Raw genomic sequence first — 19099 nt, forward strand, 5'->3', positions numbered from 1 at the left:
CCCCCCCCCCCCCCCCCCCCCCCCCCCCCCCCCCCCCCCCCCCCCCCCCCCCCCCCCAACAGAGGCCCAGCTTTTCTCAGCCTTGTCGCGTCAAATGCCTGCGCGCGTTTCGCCCGTCCAGCGCATCAAAGCCCGCGGCGCAATCGCACGCAGAAATTCCGTCGAGCGATTCGAAACCTTGCAGGAGCTCGGCCTTTTATCGATGATGCGCATGCGCTGCCGCTTCTTGCCGGAGGAGTCGAGTCTGTTTCGTCGGGAGACCGCCAAAAGTGTTCTTTCTTTGCCTGGCTGTGTTTACTTTCGGGACCATGAGCGAAGAGGTATGGTTTTCCAAGACAGGGCGCTAAACCGGTTTGGGCCATGCACTACCCCACCCCCTCGGTCTCAGCAGTGCGGCATCTGATTGGCTAATGGAGCTGTCAACTGAACAACGACATCTTCTTCATTCAACGCTGTCAACAGACTTGACTGTATTAATCTAGCACGCGGCATACAAATCATCCATGATTGACCAGCTAGCTGTAAAACCCAAGTAATCATATAGCTTCCGTTTTTTTCTCTAGCTACAGAGTACCTGAAATTCAAACCGTAAAACACCAAGTACATCATCCCCCTTGAAGAGTACCATATCACCCAAAACGCCTTCAAACTCTGCAGGATTTCCTTCCAAGTCCAACACCTTTTCATGTGTGTATACCTTGCCTTGCCACTATTTACGTACATTGTAAAGTAATACCGGGGAAGAGAGAAGTGTGAAGAGAAGATCCGGGGGGTGGAGTATACCCGGAAAATGGTCAAGGCACTGCCTACAACCACAAGGGGTGTGGAAGAGGGCCGGGAAAAAAATAAGAATATAAAAAAAAAAAGACACGTCCTCGAAATGCCTGTCCGGCAACCCAGCCGAAACATGAATTTCCCTCCAGCAATTCGTTCGCCTTTGACCCCCTTTTATTATACAAGGGAAATGTGTACTGTATGCGTTCCGTTCCGCTGTGGACCGCATGTATGATGCCATGCGCTTGAGGACAAGAATGGTCATCTTGTCGCTCTTCTTTTGGAGAAGATGAACGTCAAAAAAGAAGAGACAAAGAAGTAGAAAAGCCCCTCTTTCTCAATCGGACGGTTTGCGCGGCCACCCATCAGGTAGTGCATCCTCCTAAGAAAAACGCCGCTGAATACCTTGGCCAGCCATGACTTGCTGGCCAGGCATCGGGGCTGCCATGCCATAAGGGTTCATCTGAGGGTTGAAAGGCTCAACGACCTGTGACATGAAAGCTCCATGAAGGCCTTGCTGCTGAGTAACGGGGCAGTCTTTGTGAGCAAGCAGAAGAGTCTTCAGGTTGACAACTTCCTCACGCAGCTGAGTAATCTGTTGAGTCAAGGCGTCATTCTCACTGCTAAACATCTCAACCTTGGTCTGCAAGTTTGCAAGCCATTGCTTCTTTCTCTGGCGACATTTGAGAGCGGCAACACTAACAGGTTCAGTTAGCATACTGTTGATGAATAAAGAATCGATAGTAGCCAGATGTAATACGTACCGGTTGCGCTCCAAGAAATTCTTGCGCTTCTCCTCGTCTGTCATCTTAGACTTTCCATTTCCAGCGTCATCAAACCCACCCATGTCGTCGTCAGAATGTTCATCCTCGTCACCGTTGCTGCTTGCTGCACCACTGTTCGCCTTGGCCTTCTTTGCAGGTGGCGCCCTGGCAGGCGCCTCGTCGGCTTTCCTCCTGCCGTTGGTGGCTGTGGAAGCTTTCTTGCCCTTGGCTCGTGTTTGGGGCTTCTGGTCGCTTTCGTCCGACCCGTTGCTCATCTCACTGACGCCTCGTCGCGGATCGACTTTGATAGAGGCCATAGGGGGCGACGTGTTCATAGTTGGTGGGATTACTGGGGCTGGGTGGGCGTGCGCGGTAGGTGCCGATGTCACGGTGAACTGAGGTGTGGGTTGAGTTCCGTTCCTCCCCTGAGCAAGCATATAAAGGCCGTTGGCGGCGTCGTTATCGTGGGGGTCGAACGGACCGGATGCGGGTTTGGCTTCGACTTTGGGAATGACAGGGACAGAGGTCATGTCTTGGGGTTGCGATGTGACGGGCTGGGGCTGTGGTGCCGATGGTTGGGCTCGGGACAGGCCGTTGACCTGTTCACGCTTTGCGGCAGCGCTCAGGGCAGTTCGATGAAAGTCGATGGTGCTGGGAGTGGCGCCGCCGCTGGCAAGCTGGGCGAAAAGGGCGGAGTTGGGACTTGGAGCCGGGAACATGGACCCGCTCCCGCCCGGTGTCAGTCCGGTGCGCAGGGAGGACTCGTTTGGCGTGGGGAAGCCGCCACGGAGGTGATGCGTGTCGCCGAAGTAGTCGGTAGGGCCTGAGAGCATTGCTGGGCTGAGCGGACCGGTCCGCAAAGAACCTCCACCCCAGTTGAAGGGAGTCGCGTTGCTACCGGGCAGCAGAGAAGACGGAGACGTCAATGCAGCGACGCTGGGCAGTTTGGTTCCTCCAGGCGTTTCTGGGCCACCTCCCCCAAACGACTGTTCAAACGGATTGGGCTCCAGGCTGAGGGAGCCTCCGGTAACCTGAGGCGCGAAGTATTCGGGGGTATTTGTTCCTTGTTGGGATTGTCCTGGTCGAGGCGGCGGTGCAAGCGGCTTGGTCGCCGGAGCATTAGACGCAATGTCCGACTTGGTAATGGAGTCGATCTTGGCACTGGCGACGGAACCTGTTGAAGCAGATGATGTGTAAGTCGACGGTCGGCGACAAAGAAGGTAACGGTGACGGCAAGGGTAGTAGTGGCAAGGGTAGGGTCAATTGCAATGGGCAATGGGCAATGGGCAGTGGAAACAGACGGCGACGATGACGACAACGACGCCGATAGGAGATGGTAGAGGTGAAGACGGTGATGGTGATGGTGATGGTGATGCTGGGCGGCAACAGACAATTGAGTTCGGTGACGACGTAGGTCGCACTTGGTCCGGGCAGGTGGTAGCGATGACGAAGGTGTAGGAGCAGCGAGTGCAAGGAGAAGGTATGACGATGCAGGAACCGCAAAGGGGAAGATGAGAAGAAGGCTTACCTTGCCGTGTTGGGGGTGATTGCTTAGGGGACTTGGACTCGGTTATGTTGGTCACAGTCGTCCCCATGATGACGATGAATTATATCGCAGACAGTGCAGAGGGAGGGGGAAGCAAAAGGCTACCACTTATGTGGGGGAAACGCAAAACAATTGCAGAGCTCTTGGGATCTAGACCGGGCAGAGAGAAGAAGAGACCAATCTGGATGATGAGGTCAGAGGCAGGAGTAGCGCGGAGGCAGAATCGAGGCGGTGGATAGATTGGGGCGTTTTTGCGGTGCGATGGCGCGTGCTGTCAACTCTTCTTTTTTTTAACCCTCTTGCTCTCGAGTTAAACAAACTCTCAGCAGGGTACTGTAGGTTTTTTGGCTCTTTTTGTTTTTTTGGGGGGCGTTTTTTCCCTCCGTTAGACTAGGAGTTTTTGGCACCCGAACAGTAAGGCTTGGCCCGGTAAAAAAAAAAAATGTTTAAAAAACAAGAGAGGCCAATTCGAAGCAGGCGTCGAAGACTCTCCCCGATTAGACCTGCAAATCACGGATATTAAAAACTGAAAAGATGAATGAGCTTCCCCGTGAATCGAGGCGCCAAACACGGGCACAGAGGCAGAAGCTATGCTTGCGGCGGGGGTGCGGGAGGCTGCGTGTGAAGTGCTGTAACTGAGGGTGATGAAGAGTGCACGATGGAGGAAGGAAGACGTCAGAGATGACGTTGTGAAAAAACGAAGGCGCAGAAAAAAGAAGGCGGGCGGCGGCGGCTCTGACCCTTCTGGGGGGGTCCTGCTGGCTGGGCTGCTTTTGGGCGCCTGTGAGTGGCCACGAGCGCTACCAGCCCAGGGTGCAATGAATTATGGAGCCTGCAGAGACTTCGCTGACAAACCCTGGCCGCCCCCGCACTGTGCGGGACGCTGGTGCGCATCTCGCGATTGGGAAAACGGGTGGTGTGGGCCGTGCGGATGCGTGGCCATCACACACCGTATACCTGCTATCGAGAGCGGCGAGGCGTGTCGAATGGGATGATTTGACTGAGACGGGCGTCGTACAGTTGCTTTCTTGTCTTGTCGGTACTGTACAAGTATGCCTGCCTGCGAGGCGAGGCGAGTATTAGACGGTAGCACCACTTTCAAAACCAAAAAAAAAAGTCTCCAGGAGGGAGAAACGAGGCCAGATGCAGCCAATCGAGGTAGGGCACTCATACTGAGCACCACTGCTCCGTACCGTAAAAGTATGCGTACAGTACAGCACAGTACAGTAATGTGGCGAGCTCAGGGGTCCGGGATGAATGCGGCATCAGTGCAAGTAGCCACGCGTTCAGAAGCTCGAGTAGCAACAAAACAGCACCACAAAAAGAAGAAGGAAAAGGGGGGGTCACTCCGTAGTCGAAACGGCTTCAAAAAGCTACTTTTGCTTCAGTTTGTTCGTGTTCTCCCGGATTAGTCAATTGCTGCACGTTCTGGTTTGCCTCTGCAAAAAGTCCAGACGAAAAAGATATGGCGAAGTCGCACTGTATGGGCTCAGAGGATGCCTGGGGGGGTTGCTTTAGCGTGCCACTGGAAATGCAGCTGCGAGAGAGATGCAGTGGGAAGAAGTAAAAACGAGGTGGGGCGCTGCAGGCATGGGTCTCGTAGGTACAGTATTTGGGCTCGTACTCAATCAATGCTGGTGATGACGCTCCTCTGGTGCGAGAGACTCGGTGGACACGATGGCGCTGGAAGCTCCCGGGCAGCGATTGAGCCTCTTTTGCGTGCGGTGGGGGAGAATGACCCCAAGCAGCCAAGGTAGCGTGTGCGATTGATGTTGTATCAAGGACCAGACGGGCTTGAATTGCAGCTCTTGAGTACTCGCTAATCTGCCACCTACAGTAGACGAAGGCCCGTTTGATCGCCAAAGTCAACCATCACTCGCATCCATCCCATATCAAAGTCAGTTCCGTTCAGTATGGAGCACTTCATGAGTGCTGCCTCTTCCGCCGACATTCGCCTCACCGACTCGGCGACAAAATCCCCCTAGCAGGCAACCGTTATTTACGAATACTGTACTCCGTACAAGGCGAACAAGTCAAAGGGCTGTGGCGATTTGGCCGTCGCCCGTATATTACTGGGTGAGCGCTCTACACACACCAAAAACCACCTCCCAGATTGCGGCACGTCTAATGCATCCGCTGTTGGCCTCTGCGCAGAGGCTACCTTGCCTTGGGCTAGCCAACGGCCAAAGGAGGAGCCGTATCTATGCATCCCGGTAAATCAAGAGAGGTACGACCTTTTGACTTTTCTTCTTCTCAACATGGTCTTTGCTCCGTCTAGCTCACCAAGCACGTACTCGTTATGCCGGTATCGTAGCAGTTGGAAGCATTGTCGGGTTGCAGCTTCATTACGTCACAGGTCTCAACTCAACACCTCTTCTTCTCCCAAGACATTGTACTGTATCCATACCTCACAAGACAAGACACACAACGCTCGCTCGCTGCTTGCAAATGGATGCGTCTTCCCACTTGCCCGATTAGGCCCGCGCAACAATCCATCCAGCTCAATGCCCGACCAGATTTGTCTTGCGCAAACTCCGAGCCAAGCAGCAAAATCCTCTCAAAAACCACCCAGAGCCAGCGAACCACAGCAGCCCGATGGCCACGGCCAAAAACTTCACACAGTGTAAGAGGCGACCCCCTGAAATGTCCCGCCCGTCCCCACATCGTACCATCGTCCGTGACACTGTGCCGCGACTTTTTGGCCGTCCCCGGCTGGCTAATTGGTGAGCGCCATATGATCGGCCCGTGACGTCAGCATGAAATGTGGAAAATGGGTAAAAGAAGAAGAAAAAAGAAGGGAAGAAAAATATCCAGCGGAAATATGGCCCAAAGCAAAGAGACCCAGGCGCCGAGAGTTGCTGCCCTTGTAGGTATTCGGGCCAATGCCGTGCGTATCTGCTGGGCCCTGGCTTTACTGCGGCGGTTGATGCCCTCCCCATTGGATGCCCAAACAAACAAAACTTGTTCCCATTTCCTTGGTCTTGGTCTTGGTCTTTGAATAAGTCGTTGAAGCTGTTTCTCGCTTCGGCGCCACGTCTCCACCGCGCCGGTCGAGCTATGACGCACTTCCGCCAAGCATCGTGAAACACCGTCCCGGACTGTCTGTAGCTCCAGTCTGTAGAAGCACATGCGTCGGATCTGGAGTATCAAACCAGCGACACGCGACAGCTTCGTGTGACATTGTCAGCATGGAATCCCTTCATTTTTTTTTATTGTTATTTATGTTATTATTTCTGAACACGATGAAATTCTACTGCTTATAGCAGAAATGCCAAACAACTATGATATCCAAAAAGTCGCATACTCAAGGTGGAGACGTGTCATTAGCTTCAGCCATCCCCGAGAGACGATAGCAGAATAAGGAGAGGCAAGTCAACAAAACGACCGAAACTTAAAACAAAAAAACGTCCACTGAAAACGGCTTGATTCAGTTTCTTTCTACAAGCTTCTTTGTTTCCCAGAAAGAAAAAAGCTTCAATATCTCTCCGAGATGTCTTGGACAAAGGGGAGGAGGGCAAGAAGGAGGTCTCAAATCGGCGATCCTCGCCCATCCCTTTGCAACCACGAACCCACGGCGTCCTAATTCCGAGCAACCAAACAAAGAGGATCGAGATCTTGGCTAGTTCTTTTTGTTTACAGCTTTTCTTAGGCTTGGGCTATTTTGGATACTGTGCCTGATGCTCGTGATGACACGATGATTAATCCTACTCTTTTCGCCTCCCGGAGCACGAGAAATGATCGGCGGTTGTGCTTATACATACATACATCCTCCCTGACCAACTAAATCTGCGGAGAGGCACGATTTCAGGTGAGTCGAAAGCATGATGGACTGCCTCCTCCAACGTTTGCCATCCCGGATTCTGCGAGCAACCGGACCAGAAAGGGTTAAAGGGTACTGAAGGATGCGTGAGAAGACTGACCGGCGTGCCCCCCCCCCCCCATTCAGCTGGCGCCCGTCAGGCAAAAGGGTTCCATCATGGAATCCTGTTTGATACCGTAAAGAACGAAATGATGCAATCGTTCCGTTATCGAAAAAAAGAAGAAGAAAAAAACGGTCGGGCTCCTCCTGAGAGGATTTGGTCTCATGGCCCTGCCGATCATGAGCAGCCTGCCATGTCACTGTGCTTTCGTTTGGGCATCTCAAGGGCTGCTGGGCTGGAACATGGCTTTGAGAGATCCGCGATTTGGCTGTAGAACGGAGATTGAGTCTGTGAATCAGTAGATCTCTGGGGAAGTAACTTTGATGCTTCCCCAACCTAGTCGTATGGCCTCTGCGCGTGACTGTACCGTTCGAGAGCGTATCTCCACAACGGACCGCTGTCTTCGATTAACTACGTCTGAGGCACGCACCTGAATCCTATTCAGGGCGGTTGATAACCTTATTACGACTTTGTGGGTGAATCCAAGATCAAACGACAGCACTTTCCCTCGCTGCTCCAGGGTAGGTAGGACACGATGCCCCTGAATTGACAGACAGATGTCAGCCATCATCACGACATCTTCCACATTCCAGTACCAAATATACATCTATTCTAGAAAATAATCTGCGCTCATTATCATCATCGTTGCCAACCTACAATTTCGCCTCGCCCTTCGCCTCACCATCAAACCTCCTCAACTTATACCCATGCCTCGGCGCATGCAGCCTCACTCTCTCCCCCTTCTCCGTCTTCACCTCAATCACAACCTCGTCCTTATCCAAACTCACCAGCCTCCCCACATCTTTATGCGCCTTCCCCGTGTCCGTCGGCGAAATCATCACCACGACACCCTTCTTCAGCCCCTCCGCCACCGCCAGCGCGTCTCCTTCATCCACAACTCCCTCTTCCTCATGCCACGATGAGCCCTCAATGACCCTCGCCGCTTCCTCGCCGTCCAACGTCCTAGGCTCCTCCATTCTCTTCTTTGCCGCCGTCACCGCCTCCTGGAAGCGCTTAATCCACGCGTAAACCCGCGGATACTTGTCCGCCGAAAACCCTTCCTTTGGCAACGCCCCAGGAATCCCCGATATCCAGTGAAACACCCAGACAGATTCAATGTCCGCCAGGCTCGGCTTCTCCGTCTTCAAGATCCACTCTCGCCCGTCCGCCAACATGGTCGTCTCCAGCAGCTCAAACGCCGCAGCAACCTCCCTCAGCGCTTCGGGCCGTACTTTCGTCAACACTTCTGCGCTCATCGTTGTCCCCGTGTAGTCGCTTCTGTCCTTGAAATACTTTGGATCCTTGAGGAACGGCAGTTCCGGCGGAAGTAGCTTGACGCCTTGCTGAAAGATGCCGCCGTCAATGACAAAGGCCGAAAGCAAGCACTCAATGCCCTTCTGATCCGCGGTGCTTGCTCCCAGACGAGGCAGCTCCGGATACATTGCCTCTAGCTTGGGAAGCTGGAGGCGAGTGTCAAGGTATATGTCCCTTCCAATAGATAAGATTGGGATGCGACGGTACGCGACTCCGAGGCGGGAGACATCCGGCCGTGGCAGCACGCCAGGCTGGAGCTGGAGTCGATATCCTATGTCAGCATTTTTTCTTGTCTAAATCTTTCCCCATCACAGTAGTTGGTTGAAGACTATGCAAAGATGCAACTCACACATTGCATGTAAGGAATGCCCCGTAGAGCTAGGTACCACACAGCGCGCCTTGCATAGGGCGAGATTTTATAATGATAAAGTATAATCTCCCTGGCGGCCATGTTCGCACGGCGTTGTTGGGATATTTGATCCGCAACAGTCACACCGGATTGTATAAAGAGTAAATGGTCTGTTTCGCAGGTTGTTTGACTTGTCGTCTGCTTGCAACTGGTAGCTTATATGTACGCTCATCCTCGGCTTATCGGGGTGGGGTAGCCGCTGTGGAATCGGTGACCTCTCTCACGGAGTACTCGGATATGTTACATGTGTACTTCCGCTCGCTTCAACTCTGTGCTCTGAATCAGCTTTTATTAGGGGCAGCACGATATATGCCTTTATATGCTCAGCTATTAGGCTACGGTTGAGCCTCTGTTGCCCCATGTGCGCCCATCTTTCTCCATAAACCCCGGGATGTTCCGTAACGACATCCATAACAGACTGTGCAGTAAATCAGCCCAAATCAAGGGCAGCTATAACTAAATGAAAAAGCAACGGTGTGTCTAATCAGATCTCTCCATGAACTGCTAGCAATGGCAATAGACTACCAGTCGTCTCCGCCGCCAGCTGCCTCACCGTAGCCGTCGCCGTCGCCGTCGCCAGCCTGTGGGGGCTGTTCTTCGGCCTCGCCACCATATCCATGGTCTTCAAAGGCATCCGACTCCTTAGGAGGCATCTTGCACCGAACCTTGGTGTGTCCAAACTGCTCGCAGTTGGAGCACTGGACCTTGGACCCTGCGGCGTGTTTGTTAGCTACCGTGGTACCAATGCCTCGTCACGAAACTTACAATCTCTCGGCTTGGGGCACTCCTTGCTGAAGTGACCAGTCTCTTCGCAGTTGCGGCAGATGACGCTGTCCATATTCTTAGGCTGATCGCAGTCCTTAGAAATATGTCCTTCCTGGCCGCAGTTGCGGCAAGCCCTGCTGCCCCCATCGGGACAGTCTTTGGCAAAATGGCCGGCTAAACAACAGTCAGCTATTGTATCATCATACGGATGGGCCTGACGTACTCTTGTTGCACTTGCGGCACTCGACATTGTCCAAATTGGGAGGCTCTTCGCACTCTTTGGCGTTGTGTCCTGATTTTCTGTAACATCGTCAGCGTTCGGTCAGCATGCGTTATGGCTATAAACGCAGACTTACCCGCAGTTCTTGCAAGCAAACTTATCCACACGGGGCTCGGGACCTAGAGGGCTGGTTAGGAGAAAGGAGGAATGGTCCTTGGGCGGCATTGCGACTCACAGTCTCTCACACGGTGGCCTTCGGCGTTACAATTGTAACACGAAATCTTGGGCTTGTCTGTGTTGTGCTCAACCTTCTCCTGGGAGCAGCCCTTGGTAGTATGTCCGAGCTCGCCACAGTTGTAGCACTTTGGGACACCTCTGTCTACCACCATTCCTGCGTCATCCAAGCGAGAGAGAATCTCGTCAATACCATCTGGCCAGACGTTGATCTCGCGAGGCCTCTCTGGCTTGTCGGAAAATCTAACCGAGACGCTGTACTTCTTGTCAATGTTGCCTTGAAGGTCCATGTTTGTGAAAGTATCAATCAACTCTCTCTGAGTGGAGATGAGCCAGATCTTGACGCTTTCCTCGATCAGTCGCTCTTGAATTTGGCGGTAAGTGACCTCACCCGCCAGAGCTTTGACATATTCCTCAATCGCTTCCTTGGCATCGTCGACATCTCTCTCACGGGCCGCTTGCTTGAGCTTGTCCCAGGCAGCATCAGGAGTAGTGTCGGCGACGTGGTCACGGTTGACCTTGCGAGCATTCTCACAACTGTTTCGAAAGTGACCTGTTATCATGAGTAAATGTCATTGCCATCTCCCAAGAGCAACTCATCAGACATACCTTCTTGGCCGCAGTTGGAGCAGGTCATGGGAGGCGCTTCCGGGCAGTCCTTTCTCAAGTGGCCTTCCTTCTTGCAATAACGGCAAGTCTGTTCTCCAGCGTTGGGGCATTCAGCTCGCCTGTGACTGTAGAATAATGGGTTAGTAGTGTGTCTAACGAAAGAATGCGGAACCAAGTTACCCTTCTTCACCGCAGCCGAAACATTTATCGTTTCCGTAAGCTCCAGATGCTCCAGCATCATCGCCACCGCCGTTGAAGTTGCCGTCGTTGGAATATCCAACATTGTCGGCTGGCTCGCCCGAGTCTTGACCCCAGGTATCTCCTCCAGCATTTCCCTTGTCAGGGAAGGAATGAGTGGCTGGAGCTGCCCAGCCACCATCCGCAACTCCAGAACCCCAGTCTCCCATCTTTGGCAAGTGTTGGATAGGGTACGATGAGGTGATGAATGAAACTCCTTAGAAAGGTTAGAGAAACAAGTAATCAGATAAAGGGGGGATGAAAGGTGATAATATGTTCTTTGAGAAAGTTGATCTTGAGAGTAAAAGATGACTGGGGCAAAGTGATGAAGGGCTGAGAGGCAGAGTGTGAGGGAATCCATTCAGTGTCTCCATGAGGATGAAGACGAGCGTAGGCGACGAAGGAAGCCATCTGTGGGAGGGTAGGCAATCTGAAGAGATGAAGCAGGGATGGAAAGCTGAGGAAGGCGAGCTGCAAAAGAGGAAGGATATCGGATGAGCATACCTGAGATGAAGTTTCAGAAAAACGAGACCAAAGTCGCGTTCAGCCAAATGGAGCGGATTGCTGCCTCCTACGTGCACTGTTGACAAGTTAGTCAAAGATGCTAGATATTCTTCGATGCGGATGGTTCAGCTCTTTACTCACAAGATTTGATGTAGCTGGTGTAAAACCTGCAGCTACCCTCAAAGTTGGAGATGTGCAGAAAGCTGAGGAGGTAAGGAAGAAAGAAGAAAAAGAGGAGGAAGAGGAAGAAGAAGGGGAGAGAGAAGATTGGCAGTGCACAGGGAAGAAGGCAGCTGGCAGCTGGCAGGCGAAGGCGGTGCACGGGGCGGCAGAATGGGGGCAAGTTATTCCAGCTCCTTCCTTGCTCGCCTTTAAAAGAGCAGCCGGCAACCTTATCACAAGGAAGTGCTTCCCTCAGGCAGCAACCTGGCAGTGGCAGAGTCCTCACGTGGGGGAATTACCTGTAGGGAGCAGTCATAGGGGAGCTTGATAGCCTTGCTTCATGGGAAGTAAAATGCCTGATAGCGAGGCTTGTTATATGCCAACGCCCTCTGATTTGATGCGTGAGTCGGTTGGATTAATGGAAAACGGATTCCTGCATAGGATAGCAGTTGCTGTTATATTACTTTGCTGTATTTGCTATCCGTCTCCAGTAGGATACCTTGTGTGTCACAGGTAAAATACATGTGGAAAGCCTTGTTCCATAAAGTGCTGCTGCAATTGAATGATGTTCTTTCGATGATTGGATCAAGCCATGCTGTTTCCTCTACATTGATACGTGACGAAGCCTCTGTGATATCTTTACTAAACATTGAACCGATTTCCAGAATACATAGCAATAGCATTGCACAGATACTTGACCAAGACCGTGGCTTCTGATAAAGACACTACTGATGATTTCTGAGAAAGGCTGTTTCCACTTTTCGTTTGCCATATCTCTTCCAAGGTTGTTGATTTGGTTACTTCTGTATTGAGCACAAACCTTGGTGAATTCCACCTGCTCCGCAGTTTACCAAAGAGTTGGAAGAATAAAGCAGCCGATCATAGGAGACAATCACTCGCTGGATAGTAATTTCTGACGAACTTAGAACCCGATGAGGGCATGTTACGCAACTGGGCTGTAGTTTTGATCTTGATAGCGTAGCATAGAGCAAAACGCAAACAAGTATGCCTGTATCTACTCTGGATGTTGCTCGACATTTATTGTAATCTTCGGTAGACTCATTAAAGCTAAGGTATGCATATGTTTCAAGTTTAGCAGCTATTAAAATGTACAATAGTCTTAAGTTGGAATAAACGTGGAGCGCATTGAACATTCCCACTTGTATGGAAGTGGTCTCTGACAGTAAATGCTACAATTATGGATAAGTACCCAGGTGAAAGCACACCAATTTTATCCAACAACAGTTACTGGTATTGCCATTGGCAGTTGATGTGTATTCTTCATTCACAACATCGGCTCGGCTCGTAAATCACTAGCTAGTTCGGAACGCCGATATTAGTGGGCTGATGCTCAAGGTTATCACACTTCCGCGGAAAAGACAACTCTTTGCAAATAGCAAACGCTACCGTTACTCGTTTTGGGAAGGCCACGACGATATGCAGGTGGCGAAGCATCTCTCTTGCAAATCCCGTTATTTCATGGCCATTGAATACAAGCATCATATTAGTTTCTACAGAGGATACGAAGCACTGACATACAACAAGCACAAGCACATGCTTCGGAACTCGTCAGTAGTTTCCAGGTGGATACCAGCTTTTAAGCATCTGAGATCCATCTCAAGCTCAGTCGTTAGGATGACCTGCAAGTTGGTCATCCGCTCGACAGCAATTGGGGGCTTTTCTCCTCCCCCTGTCCGTCGTATCCAATGAGAAGCGTAGAGTACCACGTATGCGTAAACTGCATCTCCGCGTTCGGAGGGTCCGCATTTGCTATCGATTACTATCGATCCGACCCCGCGTGCACTATCCACACTGTACCTCTCAGGCCACACCCACTGCTAACATACAGTGTCAACATCCTGACCCTTGACTTTTTAAGCTTTTACTAAGCGTCACTGAAATTATTATCCAACATCCGGGTGGGAAACGGATATCGTTTCTTACAAATCCGTTCCCTCACTTCTCTCGACAATCAAACATCCTCTCGTTCCCAGCCGATTCTCGTCCTTTCCACTCACAGCATTCTTTTCACAATGGCGCCCTCCGTCGTAATGATAGACACCTCGGACGACTTCTTCGCGGCCCCGGTGGCGACACAGACGAAGCGAACTCTCCTCCTGGCGCCGCCGTCTCTCGCCTCTCACCCTTCCGCGCTCACAAACGTCGTGTCTCAATATGATCGCTCTGCTACAGATCTCCAAATGATCGACCGGTTGTCAGCTGGTCTCGTCAAGCTGCCATCTGCCACATACGACCTCGTCCTCGTCCTCGCCGATGCGTCTTCCTCTCTCAACGAGACCCTTCCCCTCTTGACCCGAAGCATCCTCGGTCCCATCGCAGAGTCGCTCAAGCCCAAGGGGCGATTGCAGTCGCAGGATGGCTCAGACCTCGGCCAAAACGCCGTTCTGGCAAAGGAAGCCGTCTTGGCGGGCTTGGTTGCGTCAACTGGGGGCTTTGACAAGCCTGACTATGGCGACGGAGAAGGCGTAGTTTCTCTTAAGCTGGGGAGCCGAAAGAAGAAGGTCGAGGCCCCGCCCGTGCAGAAGATTGAAGTCAAGCCTGTCGCCCCTGCTGGCGTCGGCTTCATCGACTTCTCTGACGATCTCGACGCCGATTACGATGATGACGAGCTCATCGACGAAGACACTCTCATGACCGAAGATGACCTCAAGCGACCCATCAATATCCGTATGCTCTACCCCACATATAAACCTGCTTCGAAACTCACAGACACTAACTTGCTCGTGAAAACAGCTCCCGAATGCCAGCCCAAAGCCGGTAAGCGCCGCCGCGCCTGCAAGGACTGCACCTGCGGCCTCGCCGAACGCCTCGAAGCTGAAGACGCCGCCAAGCGCGCAGCCGCCGACAAGGCCCTCCAGAGCGTCAAGCTCGCCGTCGACGACCTCACAGAGGTTGACTTCACCGTCCAGGGCAAGGTGGGCTCCTGCGGCAACTGCGCTCTGGGCGACGCTTTCCGCTGCGATGGATGCCCTTACATTGGGCTCCCGCCGTTCAAGCCCGGCGAGGAGGTCAGGCTGCTGAACAACGAGATTCAGCTGTGATGGAGCTTGTTTTGCATTTTGTTTGGGTTTCTACGATCATGGATATGGGCGAATTGCTGTTAATGCAAGGATTGCGTGATGGAGTCAATGGGCTATGCAAGACATTCATCAAGATTTGGTTGGATACGGGTTAACGAAAAACAGGGAGTACAACAAAGAACAAGGGCCATTGAAGAAACAAAAAAAAGGCTAGAAGGTTCCTTTTATTCTCGTACCCTGAACGCTTTGGGCGTAGACATGGCGTTTTCTATTTGGGCGTGGTCACAAATATTTTTTTACGACACAATACTAGAGAATCAGAATTTTTATTCCATCTTTGACAAACAATCAACCAAAAACACCCTTGTGAAAAATGTAAAATATACTCCCTATGATCATATATAATGGTTCTGGCACCAGTTTCTAGCTGGCAGCTGTAGGAGAATCAGAGCATCCCACCCCATGTCCAAGTAACAATGCTTTTTACATCGGGAAAAACAAATGCTCACCTCCAATGTCTAGCTCGATCCTCCCTGGTTGGCCTTCCTCCTCTTATCCCGCTCCGCTTCTGACAAGCCATCGTCACTATCGTCATCTCCTCCGACGGTGTACTTGCTCTCCGAAGCAGTCGGTGTTTCCACATGCAAATCGTCCAAAGTAGTCTCATCGAAATCCGCCGCCTCAACATCCGCATGTCGTCTACGAGAAGAAAAGTTGAGACGAGAGCCGTGTCGGCTGGAAGGGTCGCTGCCGCTGAGTGCCCTATAGGCGGCGCGAGCTCTGCGCTGGCGCCAGATAAAGTATCCCCAAGCCCCGGCCGCGACGATGACGATGACCAGGACGATTTCGCCGGATCTTTGGTAGGCTGCCCACTTGGCGTCGTCGATTTTCTGGTGCGTCTCTTCTTCATGGGCGTGGGTGTTGTTGGAAGCGCCGCCAACCGTCGTCTCGATGCCCTTTTCGCCGTCGATGCGGCTGTCGGTTGGCTCGCCGCCAATGCTGCTGATGTCGACTCCCATGAACCTGTCCAACATGTCGCGAGTGCGGCGAGGGTAGTCAAACGGCACCATGTGGGATGAGTTGTAGAACAAGACGTAGGTGAGGTTGCGGGCTTCCTGCCAGAAACCAGCGACTTCGCCCTCAAAGGTCCACTTTCGACGGGGAGCCCAGTTTCCAGGTGTTATTTCGAAACCCTTTCCTCCGTTCCATTCCATGTTGTCAATCATGTTCTCTGTGCCAATGTGGTTGCAAATGAGGTCCTCTGCTCCCGAGAAGAGCAAGATAGGAATCTCTGTCAAGAGACCGGGCAGCAAGTCGACCGAGGGAGCAGACGTTCTCACCTTGAAAGTAGAACTCACTGCTCCACTGCACTCTTGCCAACCATTGTCAGCAATGGCGGGATTGACGTGAAGCGCCTTTACAACGTCTTGTCTTCTCAGATACGGGGTGACAGCGGCCAAGTCCGGCGGCCAGTTCATTCCGCAGCTGGGAAACTCATCTCTAAGGCGGACATCATACATGTTCCAACAGGCGTCTTTTCCATTGCCTTTTCGGGTCATGTCTAGTATTGAGCTGAGGATACTCTCGCACTCGCCATAATCGACGTGGCCCGGATCGCTGCCTTGCTTGTTCTGGCATATTCGAGTGCTGGATTGCAGCTTCTTGGCGACATCGCCATCTTTCGTGAGAAGGCCCTTTTCGAATGCGAACGGAAGATAGCTGTCATATTGTTCTCTCGGGGAGATCCAGCCATTGCCGATGAGCAATCCCTTCAGGTTCCAGGCTTCCTTGTCCATCTTGTGCTCCCTCAACAACTTGTTCCGATCCACGATTGCTTTGGCAATATAGGGGATGTACTGCCCGGCGTATGACTCTCCCGCAAAATACAGCTGAAAGCAACATTAGAGTTTACATCTTGCCCGCCACATTTGGGATACTTACATCGTCATACTCGTACTCAGGGAAAAGGGTAAAGAACTTCTCCAGAAATATGACAAACTGGTCTGCCATTTCGTTTAGTTCCTTGAGGTAGCTGTCGGTGTCGACATAGCTGAAGCCAGCGCCGACTGGGTTATCGACGAAGAGCAGATTGGCAAACTCGTGCCAGGATCCATTGTTGAAAACCAGCGTGTTTTCGTCCTTGACTCTGTACGGTCCAATCTCCATCATTGCGCCATCCTCGGAGCTGCATCCTGGCCCGCCGTTGAGCCACACGACGGTTCGCTGGCGGTTCGCAATGTGCTGATTCTGGAAGTGCCAGAAGAAGAGGTTTCCGTTGTGCTCGGGGGTAATTTCGATGTGGCTGGTGGCGGAGTAGAGCGGCGTCAGCTTCATGCAGAACCCGGGGGCAATCCTCCCTTGCCTGGTGCTGTGCTTGCGGAATGCTTACCCAGCGTGCATCTTCACGGCCGGCGCGTTCTGCGGCAGCCCTGGAAGATCGTGAACATAGTAGTCTGCCGTGGTTTTCGATTGCTCAGCAACGGCGAGTGCAGGCCAGAGCGAAGCCAGGGTGACGGCCAGCCATCGCCATGAAGCTGGCCGCGCGGACGGCGAAACCATGGCGAGAAGCGGCGCAGTCGGCGCGAGTGGACGGCGGAAGAAAGAAAAAGTCGGTAAGGAGGGAGCACAGCTTCCTCAGTCGTGGTCGGTGTAGAGGCTCATTGACAGAGAATCACGCTGTCGAGGTGAAAGGTGAAACTCGGAGGGTGATGAAGCAAGGTTTGGCTGTTGCAAGGTGGCCGAATTCAGCGAATGTCGCTCCGCCTGCTCCTTGAGGATGTCGGACCTGGTGTGGGATGTACTTGGGCATTGGTCCCCTAAAACAGGCGGATGGCGTCGCTGTAACTGCAATCGATATAGCGCTTCGGCCCCACACGGCAGGCGTCCATTGTCGCTGGGGAAGTCAATAGCAAGCTCAAGCCTGAGATGTGAAGAATTGAAGTCTTCAACGCAGACTATATGCGTAAGAAGTTGTTATTGTATAATCATGTGGCTTTTGGGCTCTTTTTAAACTTTGCACTTGTGCAGATAGGTTGGATGCCGAGTGTCCCTTGGTTTACGGGTTACGCATCCGCTCTGCTCTGCTCTGATACTTTAGTAGTAAGTTGTTAGAAACCCCAACGTCAATGCAGCTCGCCCTAGAATTAGCGTCCGTCAATGGCTAATGCACAGAGATTGAGGGTACATGGCATCTAGCGATGATTCCCACCAAAACCGATGTACTTTTAGTTTTTAGTAGATCGCTGAGGGTGCAGTAACCTCATTTTTACTGATTTTTTTTTTCAAACGGTGGATGAAGTCTCTCTTTCATGACAGTGCTCACAGATCACCACTCACCAATCCATTCACATCTCCAGCAAGGCAAGAATTATATTTCACTTCACATCACATTATAAACCTTGTGCTCTAACGGAGTAGCCCGCGCAAAATGGCTTCGGCTGGCAAAACCTTCATTGTCGAGCATCTCGACCCAGAGCTTGGCCCTTGGTCAGAGCTCGAGTACCTAGCCATCGCAGCTGAGAGTGAGGAGACCAAAGCCAAATTCATCCTCTCCTGCCTGCCTCCCAACTTTCAAGTTCCGGCTGCATTGGCTGCCAGCAAGGCCTTCACGGCAGAGCACCGCGGGGTCGAGGAGCTTTACGCCGGCCAGAAGTCTCGAGTCTGCCTTTTGGATCCCGCGGCAGCCAAGGATTTGGCGCCCGAAGACGGCGAGACATTCGATGCGTTTCTATTTGGAGGCATTTTGGGTGAGTGCGGCCTGGTGGTGTGTTAGAATGAATGGGAATCAGCTAACAACTCATATCACAGGGGATGATCCTCCTCGAGGTGAGCTTTGATAGGCTTTGTCGAGTATCAACTCGTGTCTAACAGACTCTAGACCGAACCTCTGAACTGAGAAAGAAGGGATTTGAGGGCAGACGGTTGGGCCCAAAGCAAATGACTACAGACACAGCCGTCCGAGTGACTCGAATGGTCGTACAAGATAAGAGTAAGTCAATGGCTACATCCGAGAGATGGCATAGTGCTAACCTTAGTAGTATCCCTTGACCAAGTGCCGTATCTGGACTTTCCAGAGCTCAAGTTTAACGAACATGAAAGCACTCAGATGCCGTTTCGCTATGTCTCAGGCGTAGATGGAAAGCCAATCATGCCAAAGGTGGGTTTGTCGAGCTTGCAAGTCGTATTGGTTCAGTCTAGCTTACCAAGTCTTACAGGGAATGGTCGAATTAATACAAAAGGACGCTGATAAATCTGTGGATGACCTATTTTGATGATGCTATTCTCTTTCTTTAGAAGTGGATGTGGCCAAGCAAGCACACAGCCTGTTGTCGTGGGCGATGGCGAAATATCTAGCAAACCATCTATAGCTGGCGACAAAGGCAATCGAAGAACGAGCTCCTTAGAAGACTGGCTTAATGCTCCAGGCTCGACCTCATCATCTTGTATTGCTAGGACATCCTCTCCACCATCAATGAAGATGTGCCATCAGCAGAGCCCTGTCTTGCAGTTCCCAAGTGCTAATCCCTTGCCGCTATTTGTAAAAGGGCAAATAAAGAACAAGAATTTGCGGCAACGTAGCATTACATCCATGTGTCGCAGA

General features: G+C 52.0%; 6 protein-coding genes across 6 annotated transcripts; 2 read left to right on the forward strand and 4 right to left on the reverse strand.

The window, feature by feature from the left end:
• Window positions 1–1156: 1156 nt before the first annotated feature.
• On the reverse strand, window positions 1157–3133 carry Triagg1_6068 (transcriptional regulator family: bZIP; the record flags this gene model as incomplete). The annotated part of the gene is made up of 3 exons (XM_062900652.1): window positions 1157–1472; window positions 1539–2712; window positions 3067–3133. The coding sequence occupies 3 exons, from the start codon at window positions 3131–3133 to the stop codon at window positions 1157–1159; spliced, it is 1557 nt and encodes a 518-aa protein (XP_062754925.1).
• Window positions 3134–7657: 4524 nt separating this feature from the next.
• Triagg1_6069 (uncharacterized protein) lies at window positions 7658–8446 on the reverse strand (the record flags this gene model as incomplete). The annotated part of the gene is made up of 1 exon (XM_062900653.1): window positions 7658–8446. The coding sequence occupies one exon, from the start codon at window positions 8444–8446 to the stop codon at window positions 7658–7660; it is 789 nt and encodes a 262-aa protein (XP_062754926.1).
• An 802-nt stretch (window positions 8447–9248) lies between these two features.
• Window positions 9249–10962, reverse strand: Triagg1_6070 (transcriptional regulator family: Zinc finger, CCHC-type; the record flags this gene model as incomplete). Its single annotated transcript, XM_062900654.1, has 7 exons — window positions 9249–9439; window positions 9493–9666; window positions 9716–9792; window positions 9849–9891; window positions 9948–10499; window positions 10556–10680; window positions 10736–10962. 7 exons carry the CDS (start codon window positions 10960–10962, stop codon window positions 9249–9251), a joined length of 1389 nt encoding a protein of 462 aa, XP_062754927.1.
• A 2529-nt stretch (window positions 10963–13491) lies between these two features.
• On the forward strand, window positions 13492–14520 carry Triagg1_6071 (uncharacterized protein; the record flags this gene model as incomplete). Its single annotated transcript, XM_062900655.1, has 1 exon — window positions 13492–14520. One exon carries the CDS (start codon window positions 13492–13494, stop codon window positions 14518–14520), a length of 1029 nt encoding a protein of 342 aa, XP_062754928.1.
• Window positions 14521–15017: 497 nt separating this feature from the next.
• On the reverse strand, window positions 15018–17058 carry Triagg1_6072 (uncharacterized protein; the record flags this gene model as incomplete). The annotated part of the gene is made up of 3 exons (XM_062900656.1): window positions 15018–16388; window positions 16441–16801; window positions 16889–17058. 3 exons carry the CDS (start codon window positions 17056–17058, stop codon window positions 15018–15020), a joined length of 1902 nt encoding a protein of 633 aa, XP_062754929.1.
• An 868-nt stretch (window positions 17059–17926) lies between these two features.
• On the forward strand, window positions 17927–18770 carry Triagg1_6073 (uncharacterized protein; the record flags this gene model as incomplete). Its single annotated transcript, XM_062900657.1, has 5 exons — window positions 17927–18245; window positions 18307–18324; window positions 18377–18487; window positions 18537–18655; window positions 18714–18770. The coding sequence occupies 5 exons, from the start codon at window positions 17927–17929 to the stop codon at window positions 18768–18770; spliced, it is 624 nt and encodes a 207-aa protein (XP_062754930.1).
• Between the last annotated feature and the right edge of the window lie 329 nt (window positions 18771–19099).

The sequence above is a fragment of the Trichoderma aggressivum genome (assembly GCF_033847375.1).
Source record: "Trichoderma aggressivum f. europaeum strain CBS 100526 chromosome Unknown scaffold_023, whole genome shotgun sequence".
NCBI classification, from domain to species: domain Eukaryota; kingdom Fungi; phylum Ascomycota; class Sordariomycetes; order Hypocreales; family Hypocreaceae; genus Trichoderma; species Trichoderma aggressivum.